Source organism: Cornus florida, unplaced genomic scaffold (assembly GCF_030987335.1).
Source record: "Cornus florida cultivar Cherokee Brave unplaced genomic scaffold, ASM3098733v1 CherokeeBrave_3.0.0_Hap2_Chr03, whole genome shotgun sequence".
NCBI lineage: Eukaryota > Viridiplantae > Streptophyta > Magnoliopsida > Cornales > Cornaceae > Cornus > Cornus florida.
In genome coordinates this window covers 53,513,072-53,530,240 of record NW_026775573.1, presented here as the reverse complement: position 1 = coordinate 53,530,240, position 17,169 = coordinate 53,513,072, and the positions used below count along the sequence as shown (strand labels likewise).

General features: G+C 35.8%; 1 protein-coding gene across 1 annotated transcript in view; it reads right to left on the bottom strand.

Moving 5' to 3' along the window:
• Positions 1-11,428, bottom strand: part of LOC132300550 (dynamin-2A-like) — a 47,522-nt gene extending 36,094 nt beyond the window's left edge. Inside the window, exons 1-7 of the mRNA XM_059797679.1 lie at positions 10,925-11,428; positions 5,419-5,469; positions 5,170-5,290; positions 4,944-5,033; positions 1,835-1,896; positions 1,571-1,685; positions 1,058-1,400 (exon numbers count right to left, since the gene is read on the bottom strand). Of these exons, the coding sequence (XP_059653662.1) occupies positions 1,058-1,400; positions 1,571-1,685; positions 1,835-1,896; positions 4,944-5,033; positions 5,170-5,290; positions 5,419-5,469; positions 10,925-11,062 (920 nt within the window). The 5' untranslated portion in view covers positions 11,063-11,428. The remainder of the gene's footprint in view (positions 1-1,057; positions 1,401-1,570; positions 1,686-1,834; positions 1,897-4,943; positions 5,034-5,169; positions 5,291-5,418; positions 5,470-10,924) is intronic.
• Between the last annotated feature and the right edge of the window lie 5,741 nt (positions 11,429-17,169).

Here is a 17,169-nt window from a genome sequence, read left to right as displayed (position 1 = left end):
GAGAATGGAAAGCAAGAACTTTTCTTTTAAATTTTGCTTTTCAACAAACACTTTCTTCCTTTTTTCCTTCCTACACCAAACAGATGGAAGCAAAGATGGGTCCCTTTCTATAAGGTAACCTTTTCCACCTCTGTTTCCATTCATCCTGCCAAATAGAGCATATAAGCTAAAATCAATAGCATTAAAAGCTCCCATCTACCTCTAGAAATGAAGATCAATGTGGCTGGTTTTAATTTTAGTAACACAGGGCATAAAGAAGCAACGGTTTAGGTTGAAATAACAACCTCCAAACATCATCATTTATCTTGGCCTACTTCAACTGGTCCTTCAGCTTAGCAAATCTCCTTCTTCCAGACCATTGACAGAAGGCTGAACGCTTTCTCTGGGTGAGTCAGTGAATCCTCAATTATGATTTAACGAGTCAGCCAAATCTGATTAGTCCATGGATATACTTTTACCTAGAAAAAGTTTTGGAACTCACTAAGGGAAGTAGCATGTACATCTATTCACTTCATAGATCTGCCAGTTTAGGGACCAACTCTCAGCACAAGGGAAGCACCTGGCAGGGATGAATGTAGAAGCAGTGGTAGTAGTATGGTTCTTGTTACATTAGTTATGGGCTCTTTACCCTTTTTTCTTTCAAAAAACATTACCTCCTTCCTTCCCATGAATTCAAGTTTTTCTTTTCAACCAGGAAAAAGATTCATGGCAAGACGCATAGAGCATAGTAAAATTCATGACTTGTTGACTCCATTGCAGACCAGCTAACTCAGGAATCCAGTAACACAACCAATTAATAAACAAGTATCACGACACACATCAACCAGAACCCCACCAAACATAAGAAAGAAGGAAAGTTTTACTTCTAAAACCTCCAATGGTAAGTTATATCTAAAGATAGCCACGTCTAACCAAATGAAATACATAGGTGGCAACACCAAGGAGAACAACAAAGTAAACACATAAAACCAATTTAGTGGGCAAAATTAGTAGTAGGATTTTAATGGACATAAATGGGAATCAAAGGTCAAGCATTAGCTAGAAAAAAAATAAGTACCCTGAGAGGAGATTTGGAAGCCTGACTTTCATACGGTTACGTATCTGGTGAGCAAGGGTCTCTACCAAAGCTACTCTACCAAGCTTGCTTTGTGGAGCTCCTGTTAATATAGATTTAAGGCTTTCACTCTCAGCTCGCCAAGCAGTTTCTAAAGAGCTCTCAGACCCAACATTTCCCGACTGTGCAGAAGCTATAGAAACAGTTTGACCTATCAAAGCAACCCACTGAATATCAGATGTACTTCGTGGTCCTTGATTCAGAAGAAGAGCCTGAACAGCCGCAAGGGTTTTCGGATCAGACGCTGCTTGATCTATTTTACTTATAACACCAATAGTTCGGGTACCTGTAATGAATATTTAATGCTAATTTACTCCTTGTATTTAAAAAATAAAAAGAAAAAAGAAAGGATTTCAAAGAAAAAGAAAAAAAAATAACAAAACATTTGCAAAACACAATATACTAAAATTATTTTTGTAAGTACAAGAAAATATCAGAGTTCTACAGTACACCCACATTCTCCATCATATTCCTTGGCAATTCTTAGGGCTTTAGAGGAGGAAATTTCCGGTGCTTGGGCAGCAGGTATTATAATCAGCAATATTGCATCATTGTGTTCAACATACTGACTCTGTAGGGAAGATTGTGCAATTAAATCTCCTTCCAAGAAAGCATTAAAAGTGAATCCATGCATGAAGAATTATCTAACAAAATCCTTCTATGAATCATTAATTAAAAGTAAAATTTGAAAACAAAGAGAATCTGATTAGCAGCACTTACCAGTGAATCATCAAGATTTCCTTTATCCACTCCAGGCAAATCAATCAACTTCAATGGAGGAGCTGGAAAAAAATATATAATATATATATAAAAAAAAAAAAAAGGAAGGAAAGAAAGAAAGAAGTAAAGAAAAATACGAGCAAATGAAACTTTAAGTCTATTTCAATCAGTCGTTCCATATAAAGCAAGTAAAATAGCATTTGAACACTACTGTAAGTCTATAATTTTAGATACTGTTCACATTTTTTTCTAGGGATAGCAACGCTTTGGTTTGCCTACTAAAACAGATTTTGGGCCAAACAAGTTGTTATCAATAATTTTAGGTGCATTTGGTTCGAGAATTTCGACATGGCCCCTAATTTTTCAATTTAAATAAATGGAAATTTCTGGATTGAAAGTATGTAATCCCTGAACATTTATGGGCTACAGTGTTAAATGGCTGCAGTGCAATGACAAAGATGAAAATGTATCATGATTGACAAGATCATTGTGTCACTGGATAAATAATTCGTGCCAGGATCCACCGGTCATAATTGGTCACAGCAGCAGGGGTGTGATTGCAAGGCTGGAGGAAGATGAATGTTAAAATCACATTAAAGTGATGATGGTGGTGTGGTATTCTTGGTTTTTGACCCTTTTTTTTTTTTGCTCAAGTTCTTGTAAATTGTAAGTAGATTTGCAAACAACATCCCCCATTAAGATATACAGCTCTCCATTTTATAGCAGAAGTTTATCTCCTAAAATTGGAGTCAAATTATGATCCAAAAAGAATGTTGCTTTCCACAGATAAAATAAAAAAACTATAGAAAGCACCACGAATCCCCAGCCCCAAATTATTAATCCACGCACCCTTATTAACTCAAGTAAAACACTATATATTAAATGGAGGCAGTAGGCATCCATTCTATGAAAAAAAAAAAAAAAAGATTGCTTAACAAACTGCAAATGCATTTACTTTTAAAAACGTAAGTTTGTCTACTTTATAAAGTCGGGCAAACAGGTTTGCTGATCCCAATTTTGCAAGAATTGAATGTAGGGATTATGTGCCCTTCATAGCACAGAATGGATTGTAGTTGACATTTGTTATTAACCAAATTTGTGTTAATTAAATGTTTTGCATACATATATGGTGAATGCTTGTCTTGATCAGTTCATGAGATGGATCGAGGTTGTCTCTTTGACTATGCAATGTGATTTATATGCGGATGATGGGTATTCATGCACAGGTGATATAAATCACCGATATTAAATTATCATAAATCGGTTCGTATTCAGTGATAGAGGTTGGACTCTCTATCTGAAAAGAATAGAACTGGATCGAGGATAAGTTGAGATGATTGTGAAACCATCATTGCAATTGCTCCTTATCAGTGTCATGGCGAGTGACTTTCAAGTATGAGATAGGAATGGGCTCAATATCTGTGTGTGTGGACGTGGTTGTGTGCACATGTACTTCTGTAACTTATTCTATGAACATGTACCTCTAAAAGCACCAATATCTATGCGGAAAAACTACAGGGTAAAATAAAGATTGTGTCGAGGATTGAGAACATCCAATGGATGATGTATTACTTTAGAAGAAATCTCAGATAGCTGCAAGTTAAAGGTTTTAGCGGATGAAATTTAAGATAGTATGGGCCTGAAGTTTGAAGTCAGATTGTAGTAATGTACGACCACCTAAAGAAGGTGTCACACCTCTCACACGCAAAAAAGTTCTGGAAGGTTCATCCATTGATGCAACCATTGACAAAGTCAAAGATTAAACTCTTTCATGGTAGTTCCTACTCATAACCATATGACTTTTAGACTTGCATCATAATGGAATAATAATTCCTACAAAAAATCTTAAGAGTTTAAAGGCCCCATCTGGCCTTGTGTAGTTCTCGTGGGATGCAGCCACCTTTTGAATGCTTTTTAATACAATCTTACTTATCAAAAAAAAAAAATTTGGAATAGTAGTTCCTACAAAAAATCTTAATTCACGACTTAATAGACTTGTAACTATGACTTATGGACTTCCCATCGTTACAATAAAATATATAAAGTACATAAGACGGCAGCATTTGATAGCGTTGGGTGGGACTGCAAATGGATACCATTTAACTTACTAACTTACATTAAAAATTGGTAGACGGGCTTGTAACTGGGAAAACAAATTCACCAACTTACTTCTTAAAAGTTTCAAACAAATCCAAGCATATGTATTCCCTCATCGTCATCATTCCTAACTTAATCCACTATGAATGGGGTCGGCCACATTCATATTTGGTACATTTTCATTAGAAAATTAAACCAGAGCTGTGGTTCTTGCTACACTGGTCTCCCCTTATTTGGTACATTTCCATTAGAAAATTAATTTATTTTACTTATCAAAAAAAAAAATGAATGGGGTCAGCCACATGAATTCTCTAACTGCAATCTTTTCTATTACACATCATTCCCTAAAGAATATGTATACAATATTTATGTATAAAATTGACTATGAACTCCTGACCATAATTCTGTGACTGTAATGTTTGATTTAAGTAGTTTAACTATGTTGATCAAGTGATAATTCCAATCTGATTAGTATGTTGTGCTCTCTTTTTATAGCAAAGCCTTCATGCTACTTTTTGGAAAGTATGTTTAAATGATACCAGTTGCCATTTTATTTATTTACCAAAAAAAATTAACAATAATAAGATGTTGTCTGCCATTTAATCCCTCATAAAAACAAGCATTTTGTTCATCCAATCATATAGTATCAACATTACAATTCAGGTCCACACACAACAGTTACAATAAAGGATATCAAATATTCAAAACACATTAGGGCAACACAACCTTAGATGAAATCTGATGAACTATGTTACATTAATTGCAAATGGTCACAATTCGTATAAAAAAATATGCCTTCTACAATCCTATTTTTCTTACAATCTTCCCTTTTCTCTTGACAAAAAATATTTTTTGTTGCTAAACATCCTTCCTTTTGGAGTAGGTACATATTTCTAATTTTCCCTCCATTTAGATTGACTGTCATGTAGGGAAAGGTGAAGGAAGAAGCATAGACAGTTAAAACCAATTTTTCCACTTACAAAAGAAACAGAACAGTTAGATCCAGACTAACCTGTATTTGTACGAAGCTTCAAAACTATTTCATCATGACTCTTGCCTGAACTTTTGCTTAGCCTCTCCTGTAAAAAATGCCGAAGAGCACCTATGATGGACCGAGAAGACAAATGACAAGACCAGAGTCATCAGAAGACCATGACAGGTATCTTGTAATAAATTAATAAATTTGAAAAAACTCTTAGTCACAAACATATGGATGACAATTTTGTAAGAGGCCTCACTTGCAGAAACCGATTGAGATTTACTATCAATCTGCAAGATAATTGATTTGCTGCTTAATGAACTATCCCTTGCTAAATCAATGCATATGGGAGCACGAGTAGCCCCACCTTCACCAGTTGGCTGTACAAAAAAAGGTCATAACAGAAGAAAATATTAGAATAAAAAAAATTTTGATTTAAAAAAAAAAAAAAAAAAATTATCATAAACATTTTCAAGAGAATGCTGAGCTCAAAATGGAAAAAACTTACCAAAGCAGGATGTCCAATTAGACTGTTCAAAACAGCTGATTTACCCGCACCCTGACCAGTTTGTGCACAATTAGAGAATATTTACCACGGACAATAAAATAAGTGTACTGATGTTTCAAGTAAAGAGAAACCAAAACAAAAATATAAATAAATAAATTGTGCTAAAAAACTTATCCCCACATTGTCCATGTAATACAGATTTAGCTTCCTTATACAGATGTGAAGCATTACATATTAATGACCCACGAAGCAAGGTGGTTTGTATTATAGTATTATCAATATTTACACCATTAATATCCTCTTAAATCAGTGGTAAAATGCTACGGCTATCAAGCAATGTAGGTCCAAATCCTAAGAACAACCATTTTGTGTATACCCCTCCAGCACCCACGATTAACGGGGACTACATTAGGTAATGACCCTATATCCTTAGTAACTCTCTTCAAATCTGGCTGCATGTCAAGACAAGTCATTGTTTACATCAACAAGAAGACATGGTGGCGAGCTGCCTCTCAAGACAAGTCATTGTTTACATCAACAAGAAGACACAGTGACAAATAAGTACTTTATCCATTTGACCCTCCAACCCTTCAGGATGTTCTTCCACAAGCCTACACCAAGGTTGTTAGAATCGGGATTCTACGTAGGATCGATGAGGGGTTCATAGGATTGGAATCGTAGGATCGGATCGAGAATCGTAAGATTCTATGAAACTATTAGAAAAGTAATTCAAACTAACTTTCTAAATCAAAAAATTTCAATATAAATAGAATGTAAGGCTAAATAACCAATTCAGACACACCAACGAAATTAATTAACATTAAAAGTACTAGGACACGTGACATATAATAAATATCAGTTTCTTGACTTCAACAAAAAATCACCATAACAATCATGCAAAAACGTAAAGAAGAAATTAAAGTAAAGCCTAGTATAGAGAGAAAAGTACAATTTATTTGCCTAATTATTTGAGCAATTTAGTTGAAAAGTTTACTTTGGTTAAAAAAACAGAACAAAATGAGATAGAAAGAACAATGGAAAAAAAAATGAAGTCTTTCTTTATTTTTGTTTCAGAATTGACAAAGAATAGGTGGAAAAATAGAATTCTTTATGTTCATTGTACTGAAAAAGAAGCCTTTGGGGAAGTAGGTTCGTGGATTGGGAAGCCTTGAACGCCTCTGGACATCGGGTGGCATTCTTATTATGTGGGATCGTAAATGGATGTCCAGAACGAATATCTGGAAAGGGCTTTTTTCTTTGTCATGTGTGTTTCAGATGGAAGATGATAATTTCAGTTGGGTCTTTTCTAGAGTTTATGGACCCGTTATTGATTGTGATAGACTTGTTTTTTGGCAAGAACTTAGCTACATTAAGGAATTGTGGTCGTTGCCTTGGTGCTTAGGCGGGGATTTCAATTCTGTTCGGTCTCCATTTGAGAGATCCACAGGGGGGAGGTGGTCTTCGGAGATGACCCAGTTCTCCAATTTTATTGATGGTCACCTTCTTATTGATTTGCCTTTGGAAGGGGCAACTTTCACTTGGTCTAGCGGCAGAGAATCAATTACTTTATCGAGGCTCGACAGATTCTTGATTTCTGGAGATTGGGAGGAGAAGTTCCCGGATGTCACTTAGGCAGCTTTGGTTAGAGTCACGTCTGATCATGTGCCCTTAGTTCTTGATTGTGGAGGTATGAGATCTAGACGGACTCCATTTCGTTTCGAAAATATGTGGTTGAGAGCTGAGGACTTCCAAGGTAAGGTCCAGTTCTGGTGAGAGAAAGCAGTGTTTACTGGCTCTACTAGCTATGTGCTTGCTAAGAAGTTTCAGATTCTCAAATTTGAGCATAAGAAGTAGAACAAAGAAGTGTTTGGGAATCTTGATCGTCTTGATGAGACAGGGCAAGTCACGGAATCTCTTCGCTCTCGAAGAGTGTCTTGTCAGTGCTGAGATTGATCGTCTTGATGAGACAGGGCAAGTCACGGAATCTCTTCGCTCTCGAAGAGTGTCTTGTCAGGCGACTTTTGCTGAGATTGCTACTATGGAGGAGATTTCGTGGCGTTAGAAATCTCGGGCTTTGTGGCTTAAAGAAGGTGACCGCAATACTAAATTCTTTCACAGGCTTGCTAACGCTCATAGAAGATACAATAACATTGGGCGTATTCATGTGAATGGTTTAGAGTTGCAGAAAGAAGATGAGGTGCGTGGGGGTATTGTTTCTTTTTATCAGCAGCTCTATGCCTAGACTTTGGAGTGGAGACCAAAACTTGATGGTTTGCATTTCAATGCTATTTCTACGCTGGATAGTGATATGCTTGAGGTTCCGTTCTCTGAAGAGGAAGTTCTCGAGGCGTTATCCAGTTGTAATGGTGATAAAGCTCCAGCGCCAGACGGATTCACTGGGAGGTGGTGCATAATGAGGTAATGGGCACTTTTCAGGAATTTCATTCTCATGGCACTTTTGAGAAATCATTAAATGCGTCTTTCATTGCTCTTATTCCTAAGAAGGGTAACGCTTTTGACATTAAGGACTTCCGGCCAATCAGTCTAGTGGGGTGCATGTATAAGCTTATTGCCAAGGTCCTTGTTCTTAAAATGCGAAATGTTTTGGATGGAATTATCTCAGAGTCACAAAATGCTTTTGTTGATGGTAGACAGATTTTAGACTCCGTTCTTATCGCAAGAGAATGTGTCGACTCCAGGTTGAAAAGTGAAGTTCCTGGTATGCAAACTTGACATTGAGAAAGCTTATGATCACGTGAATTGGAAATTTCTTCTTTACTTGCTTCGGAGAATGGGGTTTGGGGATCGATGGATAAAATGGATTGAATCTTGCATTTCGTCAGTTATGTTCTCTGTGCTTGTGAACGGCTCTCCTGCTGGTTTTTTTCCGAGCTCGCGTGGTTTGAGACAAGGAGATCATTTGTCGTCCATTCTTTTCCTTATTGTCATGGAGGGATTGAGTAAATTAATGAAAAAGGCAGAGGATTTGGGGTACATAAGGGGGTTCACTGTTGGCGGAGATGTTGTTAACCAGATTGAGATATCCCATTTGTTGTTTGCAGATGATACCTTGGTTTTCTGTGATGTTGATGCTTCCCAACTTAGGTATTTGAGGTGCATTCTTACATGCTTCCAAGCAGTGTCTGGTCTTAAGATTAATGTTGGAAAGAGTGTGCTTGCCCCAGTGGGGGAGGATTCCGATATTTCCTCTTTAGCTGCTGTTCTTGGGTGTGGAGTAGGTGTTTTTCCACTCCCTTATCTGGGATTACCCTCGGGAATCTCCTCCATTAGAGTGGGGACTTGGGATCCGGTGATTAACAGGTATGAAAAAAGATTAGCGGGATGGAAAAAATAGTATCTTTCGAAAGGGGGGAAGGTCGCTCTTATTAAGAGCACCCTCTCATCCCTTCCTACATATTTCTTATCTCTGTTTCAAATCCCGTGCTCTGTTGCTGAATGAATTGAAAAAATTCAGAGAGATTTTCTTTGGGGTGGAAAAGGAGAGGAGTTTAAGTATCATCTCGTTAATTGGGAGCAGGTTTGCAAACCGTTGAAGTTTGGCGGGTTAGGTATCCGGAAGTTGGTCCCTTTTAATAGAGCCTTATTAGGGAAGTGGTTATGGAGGTTCGGTAAAGAGCGTCATCGACAACGGAGAAGAGTTATCTCATGTCGTTTTGGGGAGGAGAGTGGAGATTGGTCCTCTCGTCCTGTTTCTATTACTGGGGGCGTTGGCGTTTAGAAGTTCATTCGGAAAGGTAGGGATGTGTTTTCCACCCATATTCGGTTCAAGGTTCGTAATGGTATGAATTAGATTTTGGGAAGACTTATGGTGTGGTGATCAGTTGTTGTCTTTTTCCTTTCCTCGTCTCTTTAGCATTGCCGAGAATAAGCATGCTTATGTAATTGACTGTTATCATCTTGATAACAGTGGAGTTACGTGGAATGTGCGTTTTAGGCGTTCTTTTCAGGATTGGGAGATAGCAAAAGTTTGCGTCTTTTTGGACCTGTTCTATAGACAAAAGGATGTTAACAGAGGTTGTGATGATATTTTGTGGACCCCCTCTCTTCATGGTGGATACAAAGTTCAATCCATGTTCTTGTGTTTGTCTAATTTTATTGGGCATAATTTCCCATGGAAGTGTATTTGGCACTCTAAAGCTCCTATTAGAGTTGCCTTCTTTGTTTGGACTGCTACCTAGGGAAAAATCCTAACATTGGATAATCTGCGTAAGAGAGGTAATACCATTATTAACTGGTGTTGTCTCTGTAAAGCTGATGGTGAGTCCGTGGACCATCTTCTTATGCTTTATCCTGTTGCATCTGATTGTTGGAATCTCATATTTAGTATTTTTGGCGTTCAGTGGGTAATGCCTAAGCACTCTTTCCAATTTATTAACGCCTGGAGAAGTTGCCTTGTTTCTGGTCATGCTCGTGATTTTTGGAGGGTCACCCCACACTGTGTTTGGTGGTGTATTTGGAAAGAGAGAAATAATAGAAACTTTGAAGGGAAGGAATCGCCTTTTACAAACCTTAAGTCTCTTATTCTTCGCTCTCTTTTCAGTTATGTTAGAGGCAGCGCTTGCTCCTCGATTGATGATTTTTTTGTTCTATTAGACTCTGTTGGTCCGTAGATTTGGCTTTTGCTCTTTCGTTTTCGTTTTCGTTTTTGTGTATTAGGGACACGTTCCCCCTTTGAACGTTTTTCTAATATATTTTTACTTATCAAAAAAAAAAACAGAGAAATTAAGAAGAATAAAAAAAATAAAGGAAATTTTGGAAATTTTAAACGATACCTTTCAAATTCAGAGATGGTCATTTGACATTTGTTTCTTTGTTTTTATTTTATTTTTTTAATGTAATTAGGCTAAAGAGTTGAATTTTATATTTAAAATTATAAAATCCATTAGAATAATAAAATACGTGCTATCCACAAAACACGTACTACATTTGACGGAGTACATGTTTTTTTTTTTTTGTGATGTCCAGAAAACAACACAAAAATAAACTGCACTTTGTTTTTAATGGATTTTATATTTAGACATGCTGCTTTTGGCTAACTTCATTACGTGTCCTATGTCATATGTTATTTTGGTACAAATATTTTTGATGGAAGGTTCAATTGTCCGAAATGAATTTCCCATTTTTCAACATCAAAATTCTAGTTGGCCATTGATAAAAAAAAATTAAATTATGAAAACATTTTGATAGGGGCTTAACTATAACTCTAAATGAGACAAATAAAACCTTTGATATCTCGTTTATGTATCAAATTTGGTGCGATGAACAATAAATATATTTTTTAAAAAAATTCTTAAATGATATTTTTAAATTCACCATTTTTATATTTTTAAAACTTAAAAAAATTATTTCAAATTCACGATGCAAATACAACTAGATCAAAAGATCCATACCCCAAATCAAGAAATTCAACTACACAAGCATAACAATCAACAAATTCAATCAATTCAAATTTCAAACAAATAGCATCGGTTCATATCAAGCTCACCGTATTGCCGAGAGCAACAATATTAAGGAACGTGGAAGGTCGCCTCGAAGAATGCTCGTCGATGTCTTCATCGGCAAGCAAAGCAGCTGCTTGTCGCATCGAATCGGAAAGCTTGGCCAATTCTTCGATCGCTTCCATTGATTCGCTTAATCAACGAATCAACGGAGAGAGAATTCTGATCGAAACCAAAAACAGATCGAAGAAGAGAGAGAAATAGAAGGAGAGCACAAGTTGAATTCCAGATTAAAGAGAGACTTGGAAATGAAATAACACTGAGATGTATATAAATGTATAGATAATAAATGCAGATATGAATGTATGTATATTAGGGTTTCGGCGGAAGGAGAATCAAAAGTTAACTTTTGAAATTGAGGGTGATGGTGAACAGAAAAACGCTATGCTTTCCACTACCAAGTGGGAAGTACCCAACTCTCTCTCTCCTTCGACCAGAAGGAACTTTTTTTCAATTTGAGTCCTGAATTTTGAAAATTTTCCTTTCAACCAAATACTTTATTTTGAGAAGTTTTATTATTATTATTTTTTTTAATGATACAAATTTCGATTTTTTTTTTTTTAGAAAGTCTAAAATATAGCGACTAACAAAAGAGTCCTTTCATTATTATTTTCATGTTTTGGTTTCATTTTTGGGCCAATATCGTGTTTGGAGTGGGTTGATGTGGTATTGAACAATGTAAAAACATTATGAAATTTGGGCCAAAACCCATATCAAAGAATTGGTGATATTGGGTGATATGGTTTACTGTAGCGGCCATACCAACCCAAAACCATATCAATCCTCATTTAACTGTAGCGGTGATATCAAGTATAAAAAATCGCATATCAGAACCGAGCCATTTTTCATCGTCATTTTCTCTCTCATCGCGCAGCTCCTTTGGAGGCGATTTCATGGGCGATTGTTCTTCGTTTTCGTTACACCTTTATTCCTAGGCTACAGATCAATCAATCCTCCCATACTTGGTTTTCAGCTCAATCGTCTCTCTATTATGTATTTGTGTGACCTCGAATCTGAAACCCTAGATTATTCTTCATCATCATTTTCTCTCTCATCGCGCAACTCCTTTGGAGGCGATTTCTGAAGCCGATTGTTCTTCGTTTTCATTACACCTTCGTTGCTAGGCTACAGATCGATCAATCCTCCCGTACTTGGTTTTCAGCTCAATCGTCTCTCTGTTAAATGGAGTGTGACCCGAATCTGAAACCCTAAAGTTCTTCGCAACCACAGATCAACGCTTCTTCTCTAGAAATTTCTGTTGTTTGCTACTGAGAAAGCGAATGCGCTAAGGTTCAAGACTTTTAGCCGAGCGTTAGCAAAGCGGAACGAAGCGTCGGTAGGTCATACATTATGTGTATCGATTTCGTCAAGGGCGATTCTTTCAGGTGCTCTTTCTCTCTCTCTCTCTCTATATATATATATATACACTAACAAAATTCCAGATTTAGTTCCATAACTATAGTTTCACAATTCCATATTCTTTCAGTAGCAAATACAGTAGCATAATCCAAATTTAGATATAGTTTTATTCTCTGCAAAGTGATGAATAATTCTGTGTATATAGAAATGGGAGTGCATAATTTCATAACTCAATTTTAATTTTATAGCTAAAAAGTAAAGCCTATTTCAGCAACTTATGAAAATTTATAAAGTAACATTCAAACCAATTATTTGGAAATTTAGCCTTCATTAGTAGCTGAGATCATATGAGATGTTTAGAAATATAAATTGTCTGATTCAATTAAATTAATAAATTAGAAATAAGCATGAGATTAAAAATAAAATACCTAACTTTATGTCATACAATCCCTATCCGGCCTTCTTATATTGTAATTAGATGTGAGATTTTTGTATCCTCGTATTTTATGCAATTACCAGGCACAATAAAATGTGAGATTATAAGTTGCATTACCTTGAATAAGTTGCATTACCTTGAATCTGATACGTTGAGAGAGTTTTAAGATTTGAAATCATATACTTTGACAGATATGGGCCTTCGAGATCACTGCTCTTCTCAACCTTTAGGAGAACATCAACTAGAGAAATGGAAACTTATCCAATTTGAATCACCTAGCTTATATAGAAATTGCCTTTGAAATTGAGTAAGGAGACTGATTTTTAAGAAAATCATGTGGTTGATTTAATTGATTTTGACAAATAGAATTTGAACTGAAGAAAATGAAGAAAATGGTGAGAATTTGAACTGAAGAAAATGGAAGGAGACTAATTTTTATCACATTTTTACATTCATTTTTTCTTCTTTTTTGCCCCTTATTGAAGTGTTTTATAGACAGTATCTTTTTTACTTATCATTGACGTATTGAATTATGAGTCAAAACACAATTCAATGTACTAAACTGTTCAATTACTTAATAATAATCAGATGGACATGAACAATGACAATGTTGAGCAATACCCATCAAGAGACATTCATTCTCTTGATGGTGACAATGGTGAGGATGTTGTAGTTGTTGAACAGGCCGATGCCGCTGTTTGGTGTGATGCCCATCAAGAGAAATTCATGCTCTTGATGGAGGAAGAGGTTGGAAAAGGAAATCGTACAGGTACGACTTTTAATCCAAATGGGTGGACACATATTATGGACGCAATGTTATTGGAAACTGGAAAGAAGTACACGAAGGACCAATGTAGACAAAAATTCAATAATATAAGAGCATTGTACAAAGATTGCAAACAAATATTTTCTGAGACTAGTGTAGGGTACAACAGTGAAACTGGAATGATTGAGTTGGAAGCTGAAAGATGGGTTCGATTGTGCAAGGTTAGTATTTTAATACGTGTCTATTTACCATACATATAGTAAGTAATTAGTGATTTAGTATTAAAAGGGTTTAATGAACAATAATTGTAAGCTGATAACGTGTAGGTTCTCAAGCATAGAAAAAAAATAAAAAAACAGGGGTGTAAGAATTATGAGCAGATGGTAAGGATTTTTGGGAATACACATGCTACTGGCAAGCATGTTTATCCTTCTACAAAGCCACCCAGACCTCACCAAGTGCTAACAATGCCTCAAGTGGCAACACATGAAGCTCAAATTCATAACACTGAGGGCAATGTGGGCATGACTGATGTAGAACGACCTAATGTAGAAGGACCTATTGACCTCAGTCTTACTCCCAAACCTGTAGCTAAGAAACAGAAGAAATAAACTTTTTTCCGAAACAATGTCTTTAGTGATGGAATGTTTGACTAATATTGGGAACGCGAAAGCTGATAAAATTGCAAAAGCCATAGCAGAATCATCTTCTAATTGTCAACCATCTCGATTTACCGAAATGTCTAAAGTGACATCTCCTAGTAAAAAAGAAAAATAAATGGATCCCCAGCTTGAAGAGTGCGTTAAGATCGTCAACACATTAGTGAGGATTGATGATACCCATTATGCTAAGATCATAAGGATGTTTGGTGAGGACAAGGTGTGGAGGGACATATTTCTTCGCATTCCTGATGAAAGGAAGGTTGGGTGGGTGATGAATCAGCCTTTATGATTTCTTCGGTATCTTACTTTTATTTGCTTTTGGATGACTGTTTTATAATTGTTTTTACATTACTGTTGGATGACTGTAATGAATTTTTCTTATCTACTGCTTTTACATTATTGTTGGAAGACTGTATTTAATTCCTCTATCTACTGCTTTTAAATTAATGCTGGAAAACTATTTATGTTCTACATTTATTGCTTTTACATTGTTGCTGGATAATTGTATGATTTGGTATGTCTTTTCCATTTTGCTTAATTTTTGTTACAATAACTGCTTCTGTTTATTCTTAAATAGGATAGTAGCTATGGATATAAGGACAATATTAACCATTTATGATGATAATGATGAGGAGGAAATTATTGTATTGATCGCAGCCGTATATGAGTACTATTATAAACATTTTGATAAACAACGTTATAGGGATTCTATGTTACAAGGGGAAGATTACATATTCGAGGTCTTAAATGGACATGAAGATAGGTGTTATGAAAATTTTCGGATGTACCCCAACACCTTTAGGGCATTGTGTCGTGAGTTGAAATTGTTAGGATTGAAAGATTCAAAATTTCTAACGGTAGAAGAACAAGTTGCAATTTTCCTACTTACTGTGTCTCACAATGAAAGGAATCGTGTCGTTGCTGAAATATTCCAACACTCTACATCCACAATTTCGTATCACTTTCATACTGTATTAAAGTTAATTTGTGAGTTAGGGACTAAGATTATTGTTCCCTCGGATTTGAATGAAATTCCTAAAGAAATAAAGAACAATCAAAAGTTTTACCCATACTTTAAGAATTGTGTAGGAGCCATAGATGGTACTCATATCCATGCTGTAGTGCCAGCTGACCAACAAATACCCTTTCATGGTAGAAAGGGTGATACGACCCAAAATGTCATGGCCGTGTGTTCATTTGATATGAAATTCACATACATTCTAGCTGGGTGGGAAGGGTCTGCTAATGATTCGAAGATTTTAAATGAGTGCATTCAGAATGAGGATTTCAATTTTCCATCACCACCCGAAGGCATATTTGTGCATTTAACATTACAAATACGTTAATTTTAATACTTAACATACTTAACATGACAAGTAAGTTTTATTTAGTCGACTCTGGGTACGCCAATCAACCGGGGTTTTTGGGCCCTTACCGAGGTCAACGTTACCATATGCAGGAATATCGTAGACATACTAGAGGACCACGTGGTAGAGAAGAGGTGTACAATTTTAGGCACTCGTCATTGAGGAATATCATAGAGCGATGTTCTGGGTTGGTAAAGATGAGATTTGCTATATTGAAGCAAATGCCCCCTTATCACTTTGACACTCAAGTTCTTATTGTCATTGCCTGTTGTACATTGCATAATTTCATAAGATCCCAAGGTGAATCTGATGAAATTTTTTATTCTGAAACCCCTCAATCTTCACAAAATGAACCTGATGTGGATGACGATGTTCAGGTGGTCAGTACTACTAATACACAGATACGACAGATGGATATTTATCGTGATGGTATTGCCAACCTAATTTGGGAGCACTGTAATCACTAATTATAAAACTGTCTAATAGTGTGTAAAATTAAAATATGGATGACTGTAATAACTAATTATATTACGTAAATTAAACTCGGATGCTCCTTATTTATGGATAACTGTAATAACTAATTATATTAGGATATCAAATATTAAATGCTTTAGTACTTGTAGGCGCACTTATGTATAGGCTTGAAGGTGAGTGACCACAATGTGCATGTGGTAGAGGTCCTGTGCATCTGTATAGGGCTCGAACTCCAAAAAATGATGGTCGACAATTCTATAGGTGTCCAGCTCTGGAGGTATGGTCAATTACTTTTAGGTGCTATTTCTGTTACTGTTTCCTAATTGTATAATTTATATTTCTTGTAGTCACATATGAATGCATTTATGTGGGTGGATGAGTTGCACCAAGGTGCACAAGTTGAAGAACAGGTTCAATCTGACTTGGACAGAGTCATTGCAATGATTCAAAATGAACAATGTAGACAGAAGTACATGCTCTTCCTAGGTTGTGGATGTCTTGCTATCACAATCATGTTTATTGTGATTGTCCTCTTATTGCTCATTATTGTTGTTATTGAAAGATGAAGTTAGATAAACTTCCATCTTTTGTAATATATGACATGTAATACGTATTTAGTTAATTTTCTGTGTTTCATTTGGTATGTAATATATACTTAAATGGTATATTTTGAACTGCGTATTAGTTGCTGTTGTGTTATCTTCTCTGTCATTTTGGGAGTGAGCTTTAGGGTATTTATAAAATTTGCTACTGAGGTCATTTACACTCTATTTGCAACATTAGAGAAAAAAAAAAAAAAGGTTAGATATATCTTGTTTACTACTTCTAATTATTTCATTCCTACCGTGTGTTATTTTGTTTTTCTCTAATGTTGTTCATGTCTTTTGTTTTGCATGAGGTCATTTACACTTTAAATTTACAACTAAGCTTGAAAAAATATTAGATATATCTTATTTACTACTTCTAATTATTTCATTCCTACCGTTTGTTATTTTGTTTTTCTCTAATGTTGTTCATGTCTTTTGTTTTGCATGAGGTCATTTACACTTTAAATTTACAACTAAGCCTGAAAAAATGTTAGATATATCTTATTTACTACTTCTAATTATTTCATTCCTACCGCGTGTTATTTTGTTTTTATCTAATGTTGTTCATGTGTTTTGTTTTG